Below are 21481 nucleotides of genomic sequence, written 5' to 3'. Positions count from 1 at the left end.
AATGTCTCCAAATAAAATTCACCCGTCTATCGCAGCCGTCTATCTCAGAAAATAATCCTAGCGGTCGATCATGTGGCGCGCGCGTCCTTATTTGAATTACGGCCGGTGATCTACATGAACTCTCACAATGCCACTCAAAGAACACGATTTCACGTCCTCCTTCCCAGCGCGAGTTTTGTGAGGGATTGGAGGAGCGTCCACTGTTTCCAAGGATCCCGCCAGCATTTTCGTGACATATTCCATCGATGGTCTCTGGCCGGGATCACTCTGGACGCACCACAATCCAAGTCTCAGCATCTTCTCCATCTTCTTGAAACACGGCTCCTGGTTTTGCTGCGACGAAAAGCTCACTCTCTTGTCCATGTCGTTTCAATATAACACCAAATACTTTACCATAATCTTGTTGCAACAATATAACTAAATGTATCACAATGAAATTCAAAGGGTTTATCAAAATATAAAATCCTAAGAATAATAATCATTGTCTTTCACTTTACAAAAGCATGCTAGCAAGCTAGTGTCTAATGAAATGGTATATTACCTTCGTTAACTCAATCAACATAAGGGCAATACTTGCAAAATTGCAAAACAAATTGCAATAGTATCTTACTAAGCTACAAAAAGAATAAATATTTGATATAGTGATTGAAACTTCCTAAGATTTCATCACTTTTACTTTCTTTGGATCCATTTCAATTACACCACCACTAACCATATGCCTAAAAAAGTTCATATGCAATTTATAAAAAATGCACTTACACTCCTTTATAATTTGTTTTCTTGTACCTTTTAAAACATTAACTCTAAGTGTTTCAAATAATCCTCTAACATTCAACTAAAGATTATGATATTGTCAATATATAGAATAACAAATGTGTCTAAATAATCTCTAAATATTTTATCCATCATCATACTAAAAGTAGCCATAGTATTATATAGCTTGAATGGCATAATCAATAACTCATTGGATCCATAACAAGCCTTAAATATTGTCTTTTCCACATCTCAATCTACCATCCATATCTGATAATACCCAAATTATGTGAAATATTTGGCATTTAAGAGTTAGTCGAACAAGTCATTAATGTGAGGTAATGGATAACTAGTTTTTACTATGATCTTATTGAAAGCTTAATAATTGATATACACCCTCATAATACCATACTTTTTCATAACAAAAATGACTAGTCTCTACAAGGCAATTTGCTTAGTTAAATATAACCTTTGTTAAGAAGTTCCATAAGTTGCTTCTTGAGTTTAGCCATCTCCTTGATGTTCACGCGGTATAGAGCTTATATGTGTGGGAAGATATTTTGATTCCTCGTCATTAACTCTATAATTTTACTTGGTATAGGATTAACCCCATCACTTATCCAAATTTTATCACCATCACTCTCAACATTCATCACTTCAACCTAAAAGGATTTTTGTAATATACTTGTAAAATTCTAAGGATTTATGTCTTACATCTTTATAATTGAAACAATGACACATATTAAGAGTATACTTTGTAAGTTGTTGTTACTTGAGCCCATCAAAAGGAGAAATAGAAGGCTTAAGATCATAAGAAAATAATGGTGGTTGCCAACTATCACTCTTATTAATTATTGTTTGTGAACCTTTGAAATAGAACTTTCCTTCCACTTTGTGTTTTTGTTCACCTTGTTTATTTTAAAAGTTTTAATTCTTATCCACAATATATGTCTATTAATACTATTCCATGAGTGAGTGATTAAATGCAACTTATTGTGCTACTTCTTTGCATTCCAAAAATATCTTTGGTTTAAGAAAGTGAACTTAAACCTTTTAAGAAATAACTCCAAACATCTTCATCACTTATATTTGCAATGATAATACATTTCTGAGCAAATGCATTAATATAGTGTAAAATGTCCCCACATTGTTTTAACCATTGCGGCTCTATGCAAAGTCTAAGACCAAGATTATCTGGTAAGTATTCCTTGCAGTTATAAGATCATATCTTCATCTAACTTTTAATCTACCTTTTTTTAGTGTATATCTAACACCACTAAGTTTTAGCATAATTGGTGAAAAAGGATTACACACTTGTAACTTTTATATGATTATCTATAGCTGCTTCTATGAAATAATTTTTCATATTGTATATCCAATATTCCAAAACCTAATAGTTTTGCATGCCTTTGTTTTGGGGCCTTAAACTTTAAAACTCATATAATTGAGGATCCTTAAAACTTGATGAGGTAGGTTTAGCTTTTTTAGTGGCTTCTTTTTGTTTTCCTTCTTTAATTTATGAATTTACTTTTGCACATTTTCAATCTAATATTTTTAGTCATATGCTATGGTGTAAATTTTGACCTAAGCTATTTCTCTTTAGACTCAACCTTAACATCTTTTACAGCATCTCCACCAAGAGCTTCCTCCTTTTTATTTGCTCGCCTAGAGGTTTCAAATTTCTTAGCATGGTTTCGTTTTGCCATCTCACTAATTACATATATGCTTGTATCAATAAAGGCATATATACAATATTCTTATTGAATGGTTCAATCCAATTAATTTTACATATGTCACTTTGAATCTATTAGGAAAGTCTCTATGTATACAACTAAAGTCAAAAAGTTCTGACAAAATTTAGATAAAAATCGCTGAGACATTTTCTCTTATATTAAATATAGCACACTTAAATTTAGAATTGAATTCCATGCTACAAAATAAGGGTCTAGTATAAACTTAAAAATCCTCTACAAACACTTACTCCCTATATTTAAAGTCAGATGCAAAATAAAGAGTGATATAGCCTAATAGGAAATAAACTAATATTTCAAGTGGTCAACCATGCTTTCAACCATTATCTTTATTATCTTTATTATACATTTTGAATGCCCCCCCCCCCCCCCCCCCCCCGCGCGCTGGATATATAAACAACACTATAATGTTCAAGACTCTATTCCATATATATGCCTCACTAATAGACCTAGACATTTATCATAAACAGCACATAGGACTAAAATGGAATTAACAGACACAATAAACTAGCATATAATGATATTAAAAGATTAAGCTCAATATGCAAGGTTTTTGCCAAAGACAATAGAGCAAAAGAAACTAATAAATTGGTAAAGTCACATTTATAATATATAACACCTATTTGCTTAGTGTGGATGAGCTCCATTTTGCCTAGTGCCAATAGTAGCAATTGTGACAGCAGGCCAGTGCAACCAAGTGTCATATTTCTCTATGTCTTGCAATACATGGCTCATATATTATCTTAGAGGGTGTTATTATTGGGATTTTCAATGATAATTTTGGTGATGTGCAGTTTGAGACATCATGCAAAGTTTCTCTGGGTGGAAAAATGTCATTGTCATTACATTTGCCCAGTGGGGAGATTGTACTAGGGCAAGTGCCACTAAATAAATTGAGTGTCAAGCCTTCCATGAGGGTAACTTTTGAAGCCCTTCATCTTTCCTTGGGCGTTGTGAGATTGCTGCCACTGATTAAACAGCTAGGAGACCTCTCTCTCATGATCTCTCATGAGTTTCTTTAGATAATGGAGGAGAGAATGGGAGATTTAACTATTAATGCTCTTTATTTCCTGGCAAATGGTGTTTTGTGGTGAGTGGGGCATGTGATGATGCCTAATATGCTCGTCAAAGGCATATTTATTACCAGTCTTAAAATGTACATAAACATTGCTGGCATTTGCCAAAATAGTGGCATGTCTTACTCTTCCATACAGCCATGTGATGCTCTTGCAGGCCACTTCTCCACCTGCAAATTGCTAAAACCTTGGAGGATGAAAGGTAGAGAGGTTCTTACCTTTGTTTCAACAGTTAACCTCTTCGGGCATCTATTCTGGACTATGCTTGTTTAAGACACTTGTTTTTCATGGAACGGCATAACATGAGCCTATTTATCCAAACTTTGGCAGGTTACTTCTCTGTTTAGAGGCCACTAGAGGCTCTTATCTTGGGAGAATTGGTTGTATTGCTTGCTATTGTGGCATTTACACAAATAATACTTTCTGCTTTGTTTTCTGAGTATTTATACTAGCACTTTCTCTGTATTTAGTTCTTAACTTTTTAGCTTTTTTTATGAGAGCTTAACATAAGCACAAGCATTTATGCCAAATATGCTTCATTGTTGATGTTTATGGCCAAATGTGGGAGGATATAAATCACCCTAGGACAAGACAAGGCTGTTCAAATAAAGTATCACTTTTGATGTATAGGCCTGAGAGTGGGTGGAAAGCTCTATTGCAACTACATCACCATATGTTTGGCCTTAGAATGCCAATACTATAATTCTGTAGTAGTGTTTTTAGTCTCTCTACATGTCTTTTTCTCTTCGCTTTTACTCTCATCATCCAGAGAGCAAACACTTGCAAGCCATTTTACATCCCCCAACTCAAACTCTCATTACAGAACCACAAAAAACGTTATCAAACAAATCCCATGACCCTTACGCTAGTATTAAATCCCCCTCGCATGCGCATAGGAGTCAATTCAGACGAATTGATTCTACACAAATCTACACAAAAACACAACCCTTGATATGTTAAAGAAAGTAAATTTAACACTGACCAACGGTGCCATAAAAACGATGCGGGCATCCTTCGGTACAATGAAAGTTGAAGTTCACCCTCTCACGTCGATCATGTGCCGCGCGCTTTCTTGTTTGAATTACAGCCGTTGATGTACATGAACTCTCACAAAAAGGACACTATGTCATGTCGATGGCCTCCTTCCCGGCTCGAAAATAAGGAGGGATTGGAGGAGCGTCAACCGTTTCCAAGGATCCCTCCAGCATGTTTGTGACGTATCCCATTGATGGTCTCTGTCCAGGATCACTCTGGACGCACCACAATCCAATTCTCAGCAGCTTTTCCATTTTCTTGAAACATTGATGCGAAGAAAAGCTCATCCTCTTGTCCATGATCTCCGCAACTTGCTTGTTTCGAGACATCTCGAGAACTCCTCCAGCCAGGAACTTCGATCCGCAAGGAGAGGAAGCGGGCTTGCCAGTGACCATCTCCAGCACCACCACTCCAAAGCTGAAGGTGTCGAGCTTGTCGCTCACCTGGGATTGAAGCCACTCCGGAGCCATGTATCCCGGGGTGCCCCGGATGATCATCTCGTCCATCGCTTGAAGCTCGCCTTGCCTCGAGAGCCCAAAGTCAGAGATCTTGGCTCGAAATTTCTCGTCCAGGAGTATGTTCTGGGGCTTGATGTCCAAGTGTAGCACCCTCGTCCGGCATCCGTCGTGGAGGTAGGACAGTCCCCGAGCGATGTCGAGAGCGATCGAGTATCTGGCATCGCAGTCCAGGAACTTGTCGTCATCAAACAGCCAGCGGTCGAGAGAACCATTGGCGACGAACTCGTAGACGAGCAAGTTCGGGCAGCAAAATCCCCGGAGCCGCACCAAGTTCTTGTGGTGGATGCTGATGATGGCCACCACCTCGGCTTCAAACAGCTTGTGCACTTGCTTGGAGTCGCTCACGCGCTTCACGGCCACCCGGCTCCCGTCCGCAAGAACACCTTCGAAGACCGACCCGAATCCCCCGCTCCCGATCTCCCTGCTAAGCTTCTCGGTCGCCACCTCCAGCTCGTGCAGGGAGAAGGGCCGAGGCAGCTCGGACGACAAAGCCTGGCCCTGGTCCACAGCATCGCTTCTCGCTCTCTTCGAGTAGAAAGTGATGAACATCACCGTTGCCGTTGCCATCCCCAAGAGCAGCACGAACACGCCGATGACGATGGCTTGGACGTTGGAGCTCCAGCCGCCGGTATGGTGTCTGACTTGAGGCTTGACGATTATTTCTGGAGCGGATGGCCTCTTCTTTTCAACCTTGAGAAACGCTTTGAACGACGGCGTCGTGTTGTAGCTGCTGCCGAGCAACGTGTAGAACTCGGTCACCCGGAAGCACGTCGTGGACGAGTTGCTGGAGACGAACGCTGCCTTGCAAGCACAGTCCTTCAAGCACGAGCTCACGCACGACTCTTCCTCGTTGGCTGCCATGAACCGCAGCGGCGCATAGTTGTAGAAGCCAGATGCTTGGAGCATGACGTGCTTGGACGAGATATACAGTCCGTCGCACGGGCCCTCCGGCTCCCAAGGCTGGCACCCTTTTGAAGCATCAGCGGGATCAACCTGCTGGAAGTATGATCTCTCGCCTTGCAGCAGCGGACAGCCACATTTTCTGTTTTCCACGTCGAAGACGCTCTTCTTCCCGCAAGCCCCAATGCTTACAGCCTCTAAGTCATTGAAGAGCAAAGCGTTGAGATTCACCGACGCCATCTTGGGCTGGTTGTCGAAGCGCAAACTCCCATCGGCGTGTATCCTCAGCACCTCGAGCGCTGTCGAGTCGGTACAAAAAGGTGGCGTCGTCAAGAAGGGCTCCCAGTCTGTCATGTATATCTTCAGCTGGCAGCCAGAGTCGAGAGACATCTTGATCACGTTGAGGCTACTCGGATTGCTCCACACTTTGTAGATTTGAGGTGACACCGGCGCCTCGGCTGTCATCACTATTCCCGAAGTCCCCACCTCGAGCGTGAAGTAGCCTTGGAATCCCTCTGCCTCTTGGACGCTGTTAGAAACCATGCCCATTCCTGACTTCAGCCCTTGCTGCAGCAGCAGCGAATCGGTCGGGTTCCAGAAGCTCTGCCAGGCAGGGCTAGCATAGTGTATCTTGTTGAGCACCAAGTTACCCGATGACTCTAGCCTCATTTCTAGGACTCCTTTCCTGGCGGTGCCTGTCGACCACACCAGACTCTTCCCTTGGCCATCTCTGTATAGCACCAAGTTTCCATCTGCGGTCAAGCTGAGCATACCACCTTCAGAAACCGGCACGCCTGCTCGCCATACCACCTGTGCGCTCTGGTTGGAGCTCGGATCCTGGAAGAAGACCGAGAAGTAGTATCGGGGCCTGGGGCAGTGGTCGCAAGTGGGGAGAAAGCCGGCGAAAACTGGGAACTGTGCATCGGGCACCGAGAGGACAATGCCCGACCAGGAGCCGTCGAGTATCCATGTCGAGTTGAGAGGCGCTGCGGCTTGATCCTGCGTAAACGATGGAGTAACTGCACGAATCATCAGGAGAATCATGAAAGAGCAAACCGCCATGAGTTGTAAAGTTGCTGAGCAGATACTTTCTTTCGAGCACCTTCAGACAAGGGAGAAGCATCGGTGCTTCAGTCGCGTGATGGAAACATTTCTTTACAACCGAGGCATATAATTCGGATTCCAAAGAGCGCAGAGACTAGCATTTGGCTCGGTATGAAGATTTATATGCTTGTGAAGAAATAGTTATTGGATCATGAAGATTACTTGTTTCACAAAGGAACCCGAAGTTCCAGGGAATGAAGTTCATCGGGCTAAAGTAATACATAGAAAGCTGCTCAGGCCAAAAGAATACATGAGACAAAGATATTTACCTTTTATGTGTTTCTGAAAAGTGTGAAGATATGTTTGAAACCAAGTTACCAACAGGCACACAAAGCTATGAAGGGAAGTACCTTGCCGTCGCTTTCAGAAACCTTGATCGGTGGATCGACAATAGAGAGAAAACATGAGTAAGATTTCCTATTCCAATCAACCAAGAGAAAGGCGGATTATTCATAATACCTCATCCACGATGGTTTGTAAACAAGCAGCGTCAGCGTGAAACGATCCTAGCGAGATTCTGAGGTGAAGAAGAACAATCGGGAGCTTGCGTCGCTGCATGCTGGAGACGTCCGGCAAGCCTGTCATGGAAAATAAAATCCCTGTGGAAAGAAAAGTGCTGCGCCGGCGAACTTGGATCCTCCTCGATCGCGCTGCTCTAGCTAGGAACGGAGGTAACGACGGCCAAAAGCATTATGCTAGGATTGTCCCGCATAAATAGAAAAAGGTACCTAATGATCGAAAACTCTTACAGACGTGCCCATTGCAGTCCTTTCAATCAGGCAGAAACCACTGACTGGTAAGCACAATCAAAGACTGCTGAGAAAATCTTTTCATCAATGAGTGAGTACGAGGAAAAAATTCCCCTCATACAATCTTGTGCAAAGGTGCCAATTTAATTATCAACACAAACCATAAAGCTCCAATATCAAATACTTGATGGTGCTTCAAGAAAGCTGCAGGCCATTTTCGACCCCTCCTCATCACTTAACTACAGAAAACGTTAGAAAGCAAATCCACTTACGCTATGATTAAATCCCCATCGCTTGCAAAAAAACATAAGATTCGATTCAAGAAACTGGCAAGGTAAGTCTTACACAAAAACACAAAACCTACGCTTTTCATTTCCTGACCGACAAATCCCAGATAGTTGGCCGTCGAGAGATTTATAACTTCTTAACCTGGTCCAACTTCCACGGTTGGACCTGCTTTAGTTTTCAGCAAATCATGTATGGAAGGAAAAATAAATAGTTTTTGCAAAGAATGCGACAAGTTGGTCGATTTCCTTCAACCAAACATTAGTATTCCGCTGATAGCTCTTTTCGAAGGAAGGAATACAACCACCACACCGACGGCCATCTGAAAAAAAAAAAAAAGAATTCCAACCGCCCAATGCCAGATCCGTTGGCACCTACGCTCATACAACCAAAAACTCCGCAGATGGACTCCATCGTCAAACAAATGCCGCGCGCTTGTCATCACTTCCCAATGGATTTCCTGCCGCGCCATAAATCCAAATGGCGAGATTATGCCACTACCGGATTGCACCAAGTTCGAGAGCATACAGCCGTCGATAATATGGCGCGCGCTTCCCATTTGAATTACAGCCGTTGATCTACATGAACTCTCACAATGTCACTCAAAGAGCACGATCTCATGTCGATTGCCTCCTCCTTCCCGGCGCGAGATTTGGGAGGGATTGGAGGAGCGTCCACTGTTTCCAAGGATCCCTCCAGCATTTTCGTGACATATCCCATCGATGGTCTCTGGCCGGGATCACTCTGGACGCACCACAATCCAATTCTCAGCAGCTTCTCCATCTTCTTGAAACATTGTGAAGAAAAGTTCATCCTCTTGTCCATGATCTCCACTACTGGCCTTTTTTGAGACATCTCAAGAACTCCTCCAGCCAGGAACTTCGATCCGCAAGGAGAGCACGCAGGCTTGCCAGTGACCATCTCCAGCACCACCACTCCAAAGCTGTAAGTGTCGAGCTTGTCACTAATCTGGAAGTGGAGCCACTCCGGAGCCATGTATCCCGGAGTCCCCCGGATGACCATCTCGTCCACCGCTTGAAGCTCGCCTTGCCGCGAGAGCCCAAAGTCGGAGATCTTTGCTCGAAATTTCTCGTCCAGCAGTATGTTCTGCGGCTTGATGTCCAAGTGTAGCACCCTCGTCCGGCATCCGTCGTGGAGGTAGGACAGTCCCCGAGCGATGTCGAGAGCGATCGAGTATCTGGCATCGCAGTCCAGGAACTTGTCGTCATCAAACAGCCAGCGGTCGAGAGAACCATTGGCGACGAACTCGTAGACGAGCAAGTTCGGGCAGCAAAATCCCCGGAGCCGCACCAAGTTCTTGTGGTGGATGCTGATGATGGCCACCACCTCGGCTTCAAACAACTTGTGGACTTGCTTGGAGTCGCTCACGCGCTTCACGGCCACCCGGCTCCCGTCCGCAAGAACACCTTCGAAGACCGATCCGAATCCCCCGCTCCCGATCTCCCTGCTAAACTTCTCGGTCGCCACCTCCAGCTCGTGCAGCGAGAAGGGCCGAGGTAGCTCGGACGACAAAGCCTGGCCCTGGTCCACAGCGTCGCTAGCTCTCTTCCAGTAGAAAGTGATGAACGTCACCATTGCCGTCGCCATCGCCAAGAGCAGCATGAAGACGCCAATGAGGATGGCTTGGACGTTGGAGCTCCAGCCGCCGGTAGGGGGTCTGACTTGAGGCTTGACGATTATCTCTGGAGCGGATGGTCTCTTCTTTTCAACCTTGAGAAACGCTTTGAACGACGGCGTTGTGTTGTAGCTGCTGCCGCGCAGCGTGTAGAACTCGGTCACTCGGAAGCACGTCGCGGACGAGTTGCTAGAGACAAACGCCGCCTTGCAAGCGCAGTCCTCCAAGCAGGAGCTCACGCACGAGTCTCCCTCGTTGGCTGCCATGAATCGCAGCGGCGCGTAGTTGTAGAAGCCAGCCGCTTGGAGCATGACGTGGTTTGACGAGTTATACAGTCCGTCACACGGGTCCTCCGGCTCCCAAGGCTGGCACCCTTTGGAAGCATCGGCCGGATCAAGCTGCTGGAAGTATGATCTCTCGCCTTGTAGCAGCGGACAGCCACACTTCCTGGTTTCCACGTCGAAGACGCTCTTCTTCCCGCAAGCCCCGATGCTTACAGCCTCTACGTCATCGAAGAGCAACGCGTTGAGATACACCGAGGCTTTTTCGGGCTGGTTGTCATAGCGCAATGTCCCGTCGGGGTGTATCCTCAGCACCTCCAGCGTTGTCGAGTCGATACAAAAAGATGGCGTCGACCAGCAGGGCTGCCCGTCTGTGGTGTAGATCTTGAGCTGGCAGCCAGACTCGAGAGACATGTCACCCACGTCGAGGCTACTCGGATTTCTCCACAGTTTGTAGATTTGAGGCGCCACCGGCGCCTGGGCGGTCATCACTATTTCCGAGACTCTCACCTCGAGCGTGAAGTAGCCTTGGAACCCCTCCGCCTCTTGGACGCTGTTAGAAACCATGCTCGTTCCTGACTCTAGATTTTGCGTCGGCAGCAGCGCGTCGGTCGGGTTCCGGAAGCTCTGCCAGGCGGTGCCATCATATTTGGCCTTGTTGAGCAGCAAGTTGCCGGTATAGTCTAGCCTCATTTCTAGGACTCCTTTCCTGGCGGTGCCTGTCGACCACACTGGACTCTTCGCATGGCCATCTCTGTATAGCACCAAGTTTCCATCTGCGGTCAAGCTGAGCATACCACCTTCGGAAATCGGGAGGCCTGCTCGCCATACAACCTGCGTGCTCTGGTTGGAGCTCGGATCCTGGAAGAAGACCGAGAAGTAATACCGGGGCCTGGGGCAGTGGTCGCAAGTGGGGAGAAAGCCGGCGAAAACTGGGAACTTTGCATCGGGCACTGAGAGGACAATGCGCGACGAGGAGCCGTCGAGTATCCATGTCGAGTTGAGGGGCGCTGCGCCTTGATCCTGCGTAAACGATGGAGTAACGGCACCAATCATCAGGAGAATCACGAAAGAGCAAACCGCCATGGGACGTGAAAAGCGTGCTGAGCAGATACTTTCTTTCTTTCGGGCGCCCCCGGACAAGGGACGAGCATCGGTGCTTCAGTCGCGCTATGAAATATTTCTTCACGACCGAGGCATATAGTTTGGATGTAAATGAGCGCAGCAAGTACCACTTGGCCTGGCATGTGGAGCTCGTTAGCTGTCCCAAAGAAGACATCAGTACTGTAAGATCTATATGCTTACCTCGTCTGTGGAAAGAAATAGTTCTCAAGCACCCAAACGCATTAGGGATCCCCGCAAAAACCAGTGGAAACGTAAGTTCCAGCTATAATAATTGCCACAAGTTCCTCAGCTCACCAGGCAAAAAGAGTGCGTGAGTGAGACATAGAGACGTAGCTGTTTCTCAAGAGAGTAAAAAGCTATTAAAATTGTTGGTACCAACAGGCACACAAATCTACAAAGTACCTCACCATACCTCGCAGATGCCTTGATAACAAAGCTTGTGCGAAGCTCCAAATTACAGTAAATCCGCTGGAAAAGCTAAACAAAGACATCCGAAGGATGAAAATCCATCTAAACACCCTCCACGATATTGTGATGGATTTTCATCGCTCTAATGTCCTTGCGAACTATCCCAGTCACATTGCCCTAAAACACTTCACCTTACGGAATAGAATCAATGCCAGAACAACAAAAGCTCTCTAGCATACCTTGCATGATCACGGCAGTATCTCGTCGGCTCACCATTGCCACATCGAATCCCAAGCTTATCCCCATCGCGCCATCGCCATAGCCATCGCCCCCGAATCGGGGCAATGGCAAAATATCAAACCTAGATTGGCAATTTAAAATTGGCGCCACGGAAAGAGCTAAAATAGTGGACGTTTTTTAGGGTTCTTCGAGAAAAGGATGGATTCGAAGGTGCTACACCTTGTGCGCCATGGCCAAGCCTTCCACAACGTCCAGGGTGAGATTCTACTGCAAATGAGGAGCTCCTGGAAGATTTTCCTGGACGGGAGATGGCGGCGCCTCACGCTCAAGCACTTTTTGAGGGCTTTTCGATGCCTGTGGCTTCTCTTGTGCTGTATCGTTTCCCCAGCGCCTCCTCGTCCCTCCTCATCCCCAGCTGCTGTGATGCCCATTTACTACGAGCACGCCGACGCGAGCCTCACGGCTACTGGCTGGGAACAAGTAAGTCACCATTTCGATTTTCCTTTCCTCCATTCATTTGGTAAATGATTGATCGCTCTCCTTCAAGGCTGAGTTTCTTCACAGGGAATTCAGGATTTCCGGATTGAGAGATCGAGTGGAGCTTGTTGTGGTATCGCCCTTGACTCGGTAGTGTGATTTCTCCTCTCGAGAACTCTTCTAAGTTTGCCTTCCAGGACGCTCCAAACTGCATCTGGGATTTTTGGAGGAGGGAATTTCACTGATACCACTGATCAACTAGCAGCTCCTCTGATGGTAGACAACGTTGGACGGTGTCCACGACCAGCCATCTCCAGTGCAAACTCCCCTCCTTTCGTAGCACTGGAGCTTTGCAGGGAGAAATTGGTATGTTGGCTCTCCCATATTTTTTCTCTCTGTCAATGTAGCTAGTTGACGCAAAGTTTTGATGAACAGGGTACCATGCCATGCGATCAGAGGAGTCCCAGGAGCAAATCCGAAATTCAGTTTCCAGGGATTGACTTTTCGAACGTAAGGATGATTCGACTTGATCGAGTTGTGTGACTTGATCCAACTCTGTTTCTCTTCTCTATCAGATCGAACAGGACCAGGACGAGCTGTGGAAGCCTGACAGAAGAGAACTAGAAGAGGAGCTCGACAAAAGGGCGAGAGCTTTTCTAGAATGGTACGTGGGCAGTCTGCAAAAGCTGTTGTAAGTTTCTGATCAAGCTTGCAGGCTATGGAGTCGTGGAGAGGAGGAGATTGCCGTCGTCTCCCACGCAGGCTTTCTGACCAACCTTGTGACAAAGTTTGGCGACGAAGCTGTGAACAAGACAGTGTAAGTGGCGTGTTTGGATGCTAGATTTGCTTGGTACTTACACTTGTGCGATTTAGGTTTGCGAACTGTGAGCTTCGTAGCGTGAGATTGAGGTGAGTCATCGTGTTTTTGTTCTCGAGACCTTAGATCTTGGCGTTTTTTTGCTCAGGAAAATAGTCACGGGCTCGGACTACGCGTTTGAGTTGACTGCAGCGTGAATTAAGTGAGCCATGGATTCTGAAAGAGTTCTTTTGCTAACTTCAAGCTAGAAGCAATTTTAGATCTTAAAACGTATCTATATTTAGCTAGGGAAAAGTTAATTTATGATGATATATCTAGGCAGAAAATAATTTAAAATATATTTAAGGGAGAGTATAATGTAAAAATAATTAAATAATTTGTAAACATGTTTATAATTTATAAACATTGTAAGATTCAATTGATTTGTTTGACTCTGAAACAATAGTTGGTGCAATTGCTTGATGTTATGTGATTGCAATTGAACAACCAAACTTAGTTGATGGCAGCATTCACAGTACATGGTATAGCTTCTCTTGCTCTTAATACTAATCTTTGAGTTTAGCCGAAGTTCTTTTGTGGGAATCTTAGGGATGATATGTATCATTAGTTTGATCACTTCACAATGATTGCCATATATCATTTTTGGGATGATGCTTGATGTTTACGTGAGTTTTCACGTGTCTCCAAGGGATGGTGCTCAAGTGGTACAATAGTTTGAGTGTAGCCACTCGCGAGAATTGAAGTGTTCTTTCGGATGTCTTTAAATGCACATTTAGACATGCTGACGATAGTGATGATGCCTTCTAACAATTGCATCATTTTCGTCAAGGGCCATTTGAGCCAATAATGCAATTTGGCATTCGTTTTCAAAGCCTCTTACTTCGTGTGAAGCCAAATATATTGGAGCAGATCAAGCTCGGAATTGTAGCACATATGGTTTTGACCATTTATCCTATGGTGATTTACCATAGGACAACACCTTAAAACGGAACCTAATGCCATATAACACATACCACGTGCCACGTATCCAAGGACAATGGTGTGGAACTTGAGTTTTAGAGCTTTGGGCCATTGAATGAAGGTACGGAGCTAAACTCCTAAGCATAGAGCCAAGGAGCGGCAAAACTGGACTATAGAGCAACTTTCAAACATACAACCTAAGGAGTGAAGGGATAGGAGCATGGAGTGACTTGGAACAGCCTTAGAGCAACCAACACCCCAATGCCAGGACTAACACGCAAAACGGAGCTAAACAGAGTTTGTATAAGCAACCAAAGGGAACGACTTGAGAGACGATCTATGGGGTTCAAATATAGAGGGAAAGGGCCCTTGAACAAAAGTGCACCCCCTTTTCCAAACAGTTAAAGGTCTTGGGATACTTGGGATTAAGTGTCATTGGGTTTGAATAGTACTAAGTTGGGTGACTTCCCGGGAAGTCCAAACTCAAGCGTTTACAATTTGGCACTATTTCGGCATACTAGTGGCCTAACGCAAGAACATGGATACTCCACCAACTAACATGGTGTGGAACTTGGGCTTAGACCCAAGCCAGACGCAAAACAAAGATAGGCATGCAAATGGAAGCTAAACTATGCTTCAGGTTGGTCGACCATGCCCGACCTACCCACTATTCCTATTATACATTTAAAACCCCCTATAACCCCCCCCCCCCCCCCTAAGGAACACATGTTTTGGGCTTTCACCCCAAATCTACCTTAGTACCAAGAGTTAGTCTTTAGGACAAACTCAAAACTTACTAAATATAGAATGTCCTTAGATTTCGATATAAAATGAACACCATTATGTTTAAGATAATCTCTACATTCCATAGATATGCCAAATGAGCAAATCTAAACACTTTCCATAAATAACATTTGGGACGAAATGAGACTAACACAAAGGGCATGATAGCGAGGGTGTTTGACAAACATAGTATGCTATCATCTAGCAATATTGAGGGACCAAGCTCAATATTGTAGGGGTTCCCAACATTAGCAAGTGCAAGTCAATATTATGAGTTTCTGTAGTGCATGTGATCATGGAATGAGATTTGGATATATTGTCACCGTGGATCTTTAGAACCTTAGGGGATAAATGGGGATAAAATAGCCACTAAGGGCTTTCTTATCAAGCAATTGCCCCTTTTCCAGTTGGCTTAAGGGGAGAGAGATAGGGTGCACTACATGTGGTATGAGCAAATAGCATGGGTTCAATTCCCATTGATTAGTGGCTACTTAAAAAAAATATAATATACCCTTGAGCAAGGTATATTCCTACCCCTAAAAATTTGAAATCGTACGAATTGGGCATCCATACGTACATCCTTCCTCTTGTGTGGAGTATCCACGGACGAAGGTATCCACTGTGGGACTATGGTACGGTGGATGACTAGTTGCCTCACATGGAATAGCTGGTTTACACAATAGAAGGATTGGATACCTTCGTGGGATTACGGTACGGGTGGATGACTAGTTGCCTCATATGGAATAGCTAGTTTACACAATGGAAGGATTGGTAAATTTAGTGCGTACGAGTTGCCTCACATGGACACAAAAGGAGTATCCACGGACGAAGGTATCCACCGTGGGACTACGGTACGGGTGGATGACTAGTTGCCTTACATGGAATAACTGGTTTACACAATGGAAGGATTGGTAAATTCAGTGCGTACGCCATGGACACAAGAGGAGTATCCATGGACGAAGGTATCCACCGTGGGACTACGGTACGGGTGGATGACTAGTTGCCTCACATGGAATAGCTGGTTTACACAATGGAAGGATTGGTAAATTCAGTGCGTACGCCATGGACACAAGAGGAGTATCCATGGACGAAGGTATCCACCGTGGGACTACGGTACGGGTGGATGACTAGTTGCCTCACATGGAATAGCTGGTTTACACAATGGAAAGATTGGTAGATTTAGTGCATACAGGTGGATGACTAGTTGCCTCACATGGAATAGCTGGTTTACACAATGGAAAGATTGGTAGATTTAGTGCATACAGGTGGATGACTAGTTGCCTCACATGGAATAATTGGTTTACATAATAGAAAGATTGGTAGATTTAGTGCGTGGGACTACAGTACGGGTGGATGAATAGTTGCCTCACATGGAATAGCAAGTGCTAGTTCCCCTTAACTCAGTAGAGGTTATTAATCAATAGTCAATAAGGACATTGACATCTCTAAAGGGGGGTGAGTGTAGTGCACGTGATCATGGGATAAGATTTGGATATACGGTCACTATGGATCCTTAGAACCTTGGGGGAATGGGGATAAAATAGCCATTAAGGGCTCTCTCATCAAGCAATTGCCCCTTTTTCCAGTTGGCTTAAGGGGAGAGAGATAGGGTGCGCTACATGTCAACTGGCTTAGGCGGAAACTAATAACAGGTCCAGCAATACCGACCTCCTATTGTCGTGGTAGTAAGGAAAGAATATCCAAAAGGATTGGCCGACATATAACTTTCGATACCTAAAGTCACATTCGCGACAATTTCTCATCAACGTGTCAAGTTTGCTTGACAAATGACAACTTAGGATTTCTTTCCTTAGTGCCTTTCTGGTCTAAGTGCACATGTGATGACCATTTTTTCAACTAGCTTAGGCAGAGATTAATAAAGGGTCCAGCAATACCGACCTCCTACCATCGCGGCAGTAAGAAAAGAATATCCGAAAGGACTAACCAATAGATAACTTTCGATACCCGAAGTCACATCTGCCATACTCTCCCCCCCTAGGGAAGATTGACGTCCTTGTCGATACATACTCGAGTCTAGACCACCGGCAAAAAAATAGCCCTAGAAAAAGTTCACGGTGACCACATTATATGAAAAATGCACCAACTTAAATGAGTTAAGATAGCCTCTTTGCCTAATGCGGATGCACTACTAACTTAAACACCTTCTAGCCGTCGCCGGCAAGGAAATGACCAACGAAGTTAGCCACCCTTGCTACTCTAAGTGTCATCTAGCTTACAAAAGTGTGATATGCCCTACCTATAGGGACATAGAGAGAGAAGCCAGAGGCTCTAACCCTCATGAGCAAAAATACCAAACCTATAAATAAGGTTTAGATAGACTACTGTAAATAAGTAGTTAGAGTTGTTTACATGGTCACGCCCTTTAAATGTATAGAGAGGCGGTGATGTGACCAGTTGACAGTAGCTACCCCATAACTAGAGATTTCACCATGCACACGAAGTGCCAAAGCCAGTTTGCGTATACTGGCCCAAACTCAAAGATTGTGAGATGGACAATATCAAAGTCAAAGACAATGATAGCTTAGAGTCTTAATTACCAGTGAATAAATCTTAGATTAGAACATAAAAGTATTCTAAGTTATCATCCGATAAACTAAAATTATAATATAGGAGCCACCAAAATCATCATTTTTGGAAACATAGGATTCACCATCTAACAAAATTCAATAGCTATTGTATCATTAAAGATACTTAATGACAAAACTTAACTATCAAAGATTGAAGATAGAATGCCAAAAAACTTATAAAAGATAACTCAAAGAACACAAAGTATTATCGACTGACAAGCAAAATGCTTGCGAATGTATCACCCAAAGGAAATAACATCCCAATCTATTAGAACTAACTTGAACAATAATCAATAGAACAGAATGAATGCGGTAAGACTAACAAACACTTATTCATGCCAACTATCACACACCAATCTAAATAGATCCCAGTCAACAATACGAAGGAACTCAAGTTCTTTAAACAAGTGTTAACAACATCCTACTAATGTCTCAAACCCAAAAGACCAATCCAAAGCAAACTACAAAAAATATGTGATAACGCAAAAAGCCAAAAGCCATTAAAAAGAACCACTAACTATCATGAAAAATCATCAATTATCCCATCAAAAAGAGATATGTATAATTATCGTCAAAGAAGGAATCTACCATCCTGAAGAATAGCGAATCATTATATATTAACAACAATCAAGCAAAACCTTTTAACAAGGATAATCAATTATCCTAGATGACAGTCAATCATCATCAATGATTGTTAGATGCAAATACAAACTTCATCGAAACTAATGAGCTAAAATGCCTTCCCCCAACAATTTCTAACAAATGGAACAATGAGTATAAAAACTTAAAAAAAACCAAGAGCTTCAAGAAGCTTATAGCCAAGTCTTACCTAACAATGATTATAAGTTTTGTATGAACTAACTTCAATGCAAAAGAAGAAATCATAGTACAACCCATAATATTTTCCTCAACACATCCATAAACTAAACTTTATAATGCTAAAGCTAATGAAGAGCATGTTTGTATCAATCCAAAAGCTAATCACAATGGAGCTATACTTAATAAATGATCACTAAATGATCCTTCATGAATCCATTTATAGCAAGACATAACTCACTTTATAACAAGTATAAGAAGAGTCATCAATGATTGATATATCCCAACTCAAATCCAACAAGGATTTAATCACTTCAATATCAATCACTAACTCTTTCACTCGTAAGGCTAGCATAGTCCACGACTAAATCACTTTTCAAAGAAAGCCAAAGCTCAACCCTTACTAAATAATCTTGTCTAGAACACAGCTAACTCAAACTTGCCACTCAGCTTGTTTGAACATCAATACAGTTGCTAACAAGCAATTGTACAAATGTTAATAACATAAAGCTACAACCAAATCATCAACACTATCTTCATCAAGACTAATAAAATTTAATATCAATCATAAGGAGAGACATCTCATTTCACTTGAATCTCATATCAATATTGTCAATGACAAGATGTCACTTCAATGCCATCAACATTGGAATAAAGCTAGAAGAAAGCAAGAGTGAATCACCACTCAAAACTCTTTAGCAACTAAGCTAACTGAAGTCAAAGATACCTTAGTCAATATCTAAGATCAATCCTCCAACAATACTCAGTTACAGATAACACATCATCAAGGAGTGATCCACCACATCCAAGACTTTATGAAATCCAACATTACGGACTAAACGTAACTAAATAATATCGACAGAGGTAGAGTTGACATGCAAACATAGAAAACCCATGTAAGTTTAACAACACGATCCTCTGCAACACCATCCAATAAAACAAGCCCATCATTGTTAAATCATCATCGAGAGAAGTAAGTGTCAAATAGTCCTTGACAAAGTCTATAAGCAATCATTAGTTGCTAAGCAACTAACAATCACTCTTCAACTTGCCATCACAAGACCCAACACTAAACTCATATCATCAAGTCATATACTCATCCAACATGAACGTAATACCTTAAGTATGAGATAAAGGTTCATGGACAAGTATAAACTAAATGACCACTTGAATCCAACTCAACCGCAATAAGTTTATTAATGCATTTAGCCACTAGCTCTAAGCATGTCTTGAAGAGGTTAGCTATGCATGATCAACACTTAGTGGAAACCAAAATGAAGACCATGAGATGAACTCATTGTAAGCAACTAATTTTTCCATTCTACTTTAGTCACTTATCCACACCTCCGACCACTTGGAGGAGTCTCATTCACAACCTCCATAAGTCCCATTCAGGACTTGGGGCTTGCTAGCCCCGAGAATGGCATCCATGCCACTCAACCTTTGCACTTGGTCCAAGTGCTCCACGTGTCCGATCCCATGACCGACACCCAAAGGTACCACTGACATCTCGGCCCATTACGCTAAGGCCATGCCCATTCACCTTTGCTGCGCAAATGGTCCAATACCACTTGCATCACCATCCCGTCTCTCCAAGACTGGGCCATCTGTCTACGAGGGGTCATCCTAGATCCACTCCTTAGCATCCTTAGGATGCCCACAGACCTGGGGAATCGCCTTCCCCAAAGTCCCTTTGTCAGTTCCTATCAAGTCCCTTTCTGCCCCTGGCCGTGTTTGCCAACACTGCCACTGGATCGAGGCCCACAGGCCCGACCACTAAGTCCCACGGTCCTCTGGGACTTCCTCACCACACGACTGTGTCCTTGGTCACTACCCCAGAGGACTGCTCCTCTTCCTTTCCACAGTCTGGGCCTTTGGGACGACATTTCGGAACACCGTGGCCTTACGCGAGCCACCTGGGTACTCTCCCCACCTATCGCCTTTAGGTGCTCTAGCCATGGGCTTAGAGCGAGGTTCCGTTGAGCCACGCCTGGTATCCAAGTAGGTAGTGCCACCCACACTTGGATTGGGAGCATCGGCCAGTCGATCTCCCGGGGGAACTAGAGCCGGCTCTTGAACACTTCACCAAGCTACCCCGCTTGTTGGTCCGTATTCACTCTAGTCTTGGACTTCCCAGTGGTCAATTCATCACCCAACACTGGGTCTGGCCTTCTTGGGCCAAACTGACCTTTCCTGGCCAAACTGGCTCCACTGCAGTCCTCCCCCTACTATACTTTTGGGGCTCACCAAACCCCTCAGGGTCTGGGAGATGAACGCTTTGGGCTTTCACCCTCTCAGACTCGAACTCGGACTCAGACTCGGACTCGGACTCGGGCTCGGGCTCGGTCTCGGCCTCGGCCTCGGTCTCGTTCTCGGTCCCGATCTCGGTCTCGGTCTCGGTCTCGGTCCCGGTCTCGGTCTCGACTTCGGACTCCATCTCGGACTCCATCTCGGACTCCATCTCGGACTCCATCTCAGACTCCATCTCGGGTCCATCTCGGACTCCATCTCGGGTCCATCTCGGGTCCACCTCAGACTCCATCTCGGGTCCATCTCGGACTCCACTTCGGACTCCAACTCGAGTCCATCTCGGACTCCACTTCGGACTCCAACTCGGGTCCATCTCGGACTCCACTTTGGACTCCAACTCGGGTCCATCTCGGACTCCACTTCGGACTCCAACTCGGGTCCATCTCGGACTCCACTTCGGACTCCAACTCGGGTCCCTTTTTGGAACCTCGCTTTTTTCTCGCTTTGTGCTCGTTCCTTGAGCACTTCTTTGGGAGTTCCACTCCCGCTCTTGACTTTTCAAGTCGGAGCTTTTGGTCCAAACGTGTTACACTTGTTTGGCTCTCGCTTCAGCCACTACCACGTGGCACCCTTTCCGGCTCCACTTTGGGGCCTAGGGATTTTGTGTCTCACACTCATATCAGTACACAACCTCCTCATAGACAAAATTATAGTATGGATACCAACATCTCAACCTCAAATAATTAAGTTGAACATCACCATCCTTAACTAAGGCACAGAGCCACCAAGACCAAATCAAGATTAGTGAGAGCTTATTATTCTCATAGAGTTTAACAAAGTGTAAGGTGCAACTTACCACCAAGCATAATACTACAAAAGAAAGACGCAATGGTCACCTTTCTAGAAAAGTGCAATAGCATGGAAGCGTT

General features: G+C 44.3%; 3 protein-coding genes across 4 annotated transcripts; 1 reads left to right on the top strand and 2 right to left on the bottom strand.

The window, feature by feature from the left end:
• Nucleotides 1-4701: 4701 nt before the first annotated feature.
• On the bottom strand, nt 4702-7722 carry LOC112351620 (G-type lectin S-receptor-like serine/threonine-protein kinase At1g34300). The gene is made up of 3 exons (XM_024689832.1): nt 7597-7722; nt 7300-7366; nt 4702-7052 (listed from the first exon to the last, which is right to left on the bottom strand). Exons 1-3 carry the CDS (start codon nt 7720-7722, stop codon nt 4702-4704), a joined length of 2544 nt encoding a protein of 847 aa, XP_024545600.1.
• A 982-nt stretch (nt 7723-8704) lies between these two features.
• On the bottom strand, nt 8705-11967 carry LOC112342545 (G-type lectin S-receptor-like serine/threonine-protein kinase SD2-5). 2 transcript variants are annotated; one of them, XM_024664560.1, is made up of 2 exons: nt 11169-11967; nt 8705-11111 (listed from the first exon to the last, which is right to left on the bottom strand). In XM_024664560.1, the coding sequence occupies exons 1-2, from the start codon at nt 11172-11174 to the stop codon at nt 8736-8738; spliced, it is 2382 nt and encodes a 793-aa protein (XP_024520328.1). In that variant the 5' UTR covers nt 11175-11967; the 3' UTR covers nt 8705-8735. The 2 variants fall into 2 exon arrangements, with proteins under 2 accessions (XP_024520328.1, XP_024520323.1); XM_024664555.1 differs by having other exon boundaries at nt 8705-11328; nt 11394-11967.
• Nucleotides 11968-12056: 89 nt separating this feature from the next.
• On the top strand, nt 12057-13504 carry LOC9662000 (phosphoglycerate mutase-like protein). The gene is made up of 8 exons (XM_002962817.2): nt 12057-12341; nt 12409-12488; nt 12536-12704; nt 12774-12848; nt 12914-13002; nt 13054-13155; nt 13212-13247; nt 13304-13504. Exons 1-8 carry the CDS (start codon nt 12060-12062, stop codon nt 13350-13352), a joined length of 882 nt encoding a protein of 293 aa, XP_002962863.1. The 5' UTR covers nt 12057-12059; the 3' UTR covers nt 13353-13504.
• The last annotated feature ends 7977 nt before the right edge of the window (nt 13505-21481 follow it).

Source organism: Selaginella moellendorffii, unplaced genomic scaffold (assembly GCF_000143415.4).
Source record: "Selaginella moellendorffii unplaced genomic scaffold, v1.0 SELMOscaffold_2, whole genome shotgun sequence".
Lineage (NCBI taxonomy): Eukaryota > Viridiplantae > Streptophyta > Lycopodiopsida > Selaginellales > Selaginellaceae > Selaginella > Selaginella moellendorffii.
The sequence above is the reverse complement of the archived record's forward strand: the minus strand, read 5'-3'. Positions and strand labels throughout refer to the sequence as shown.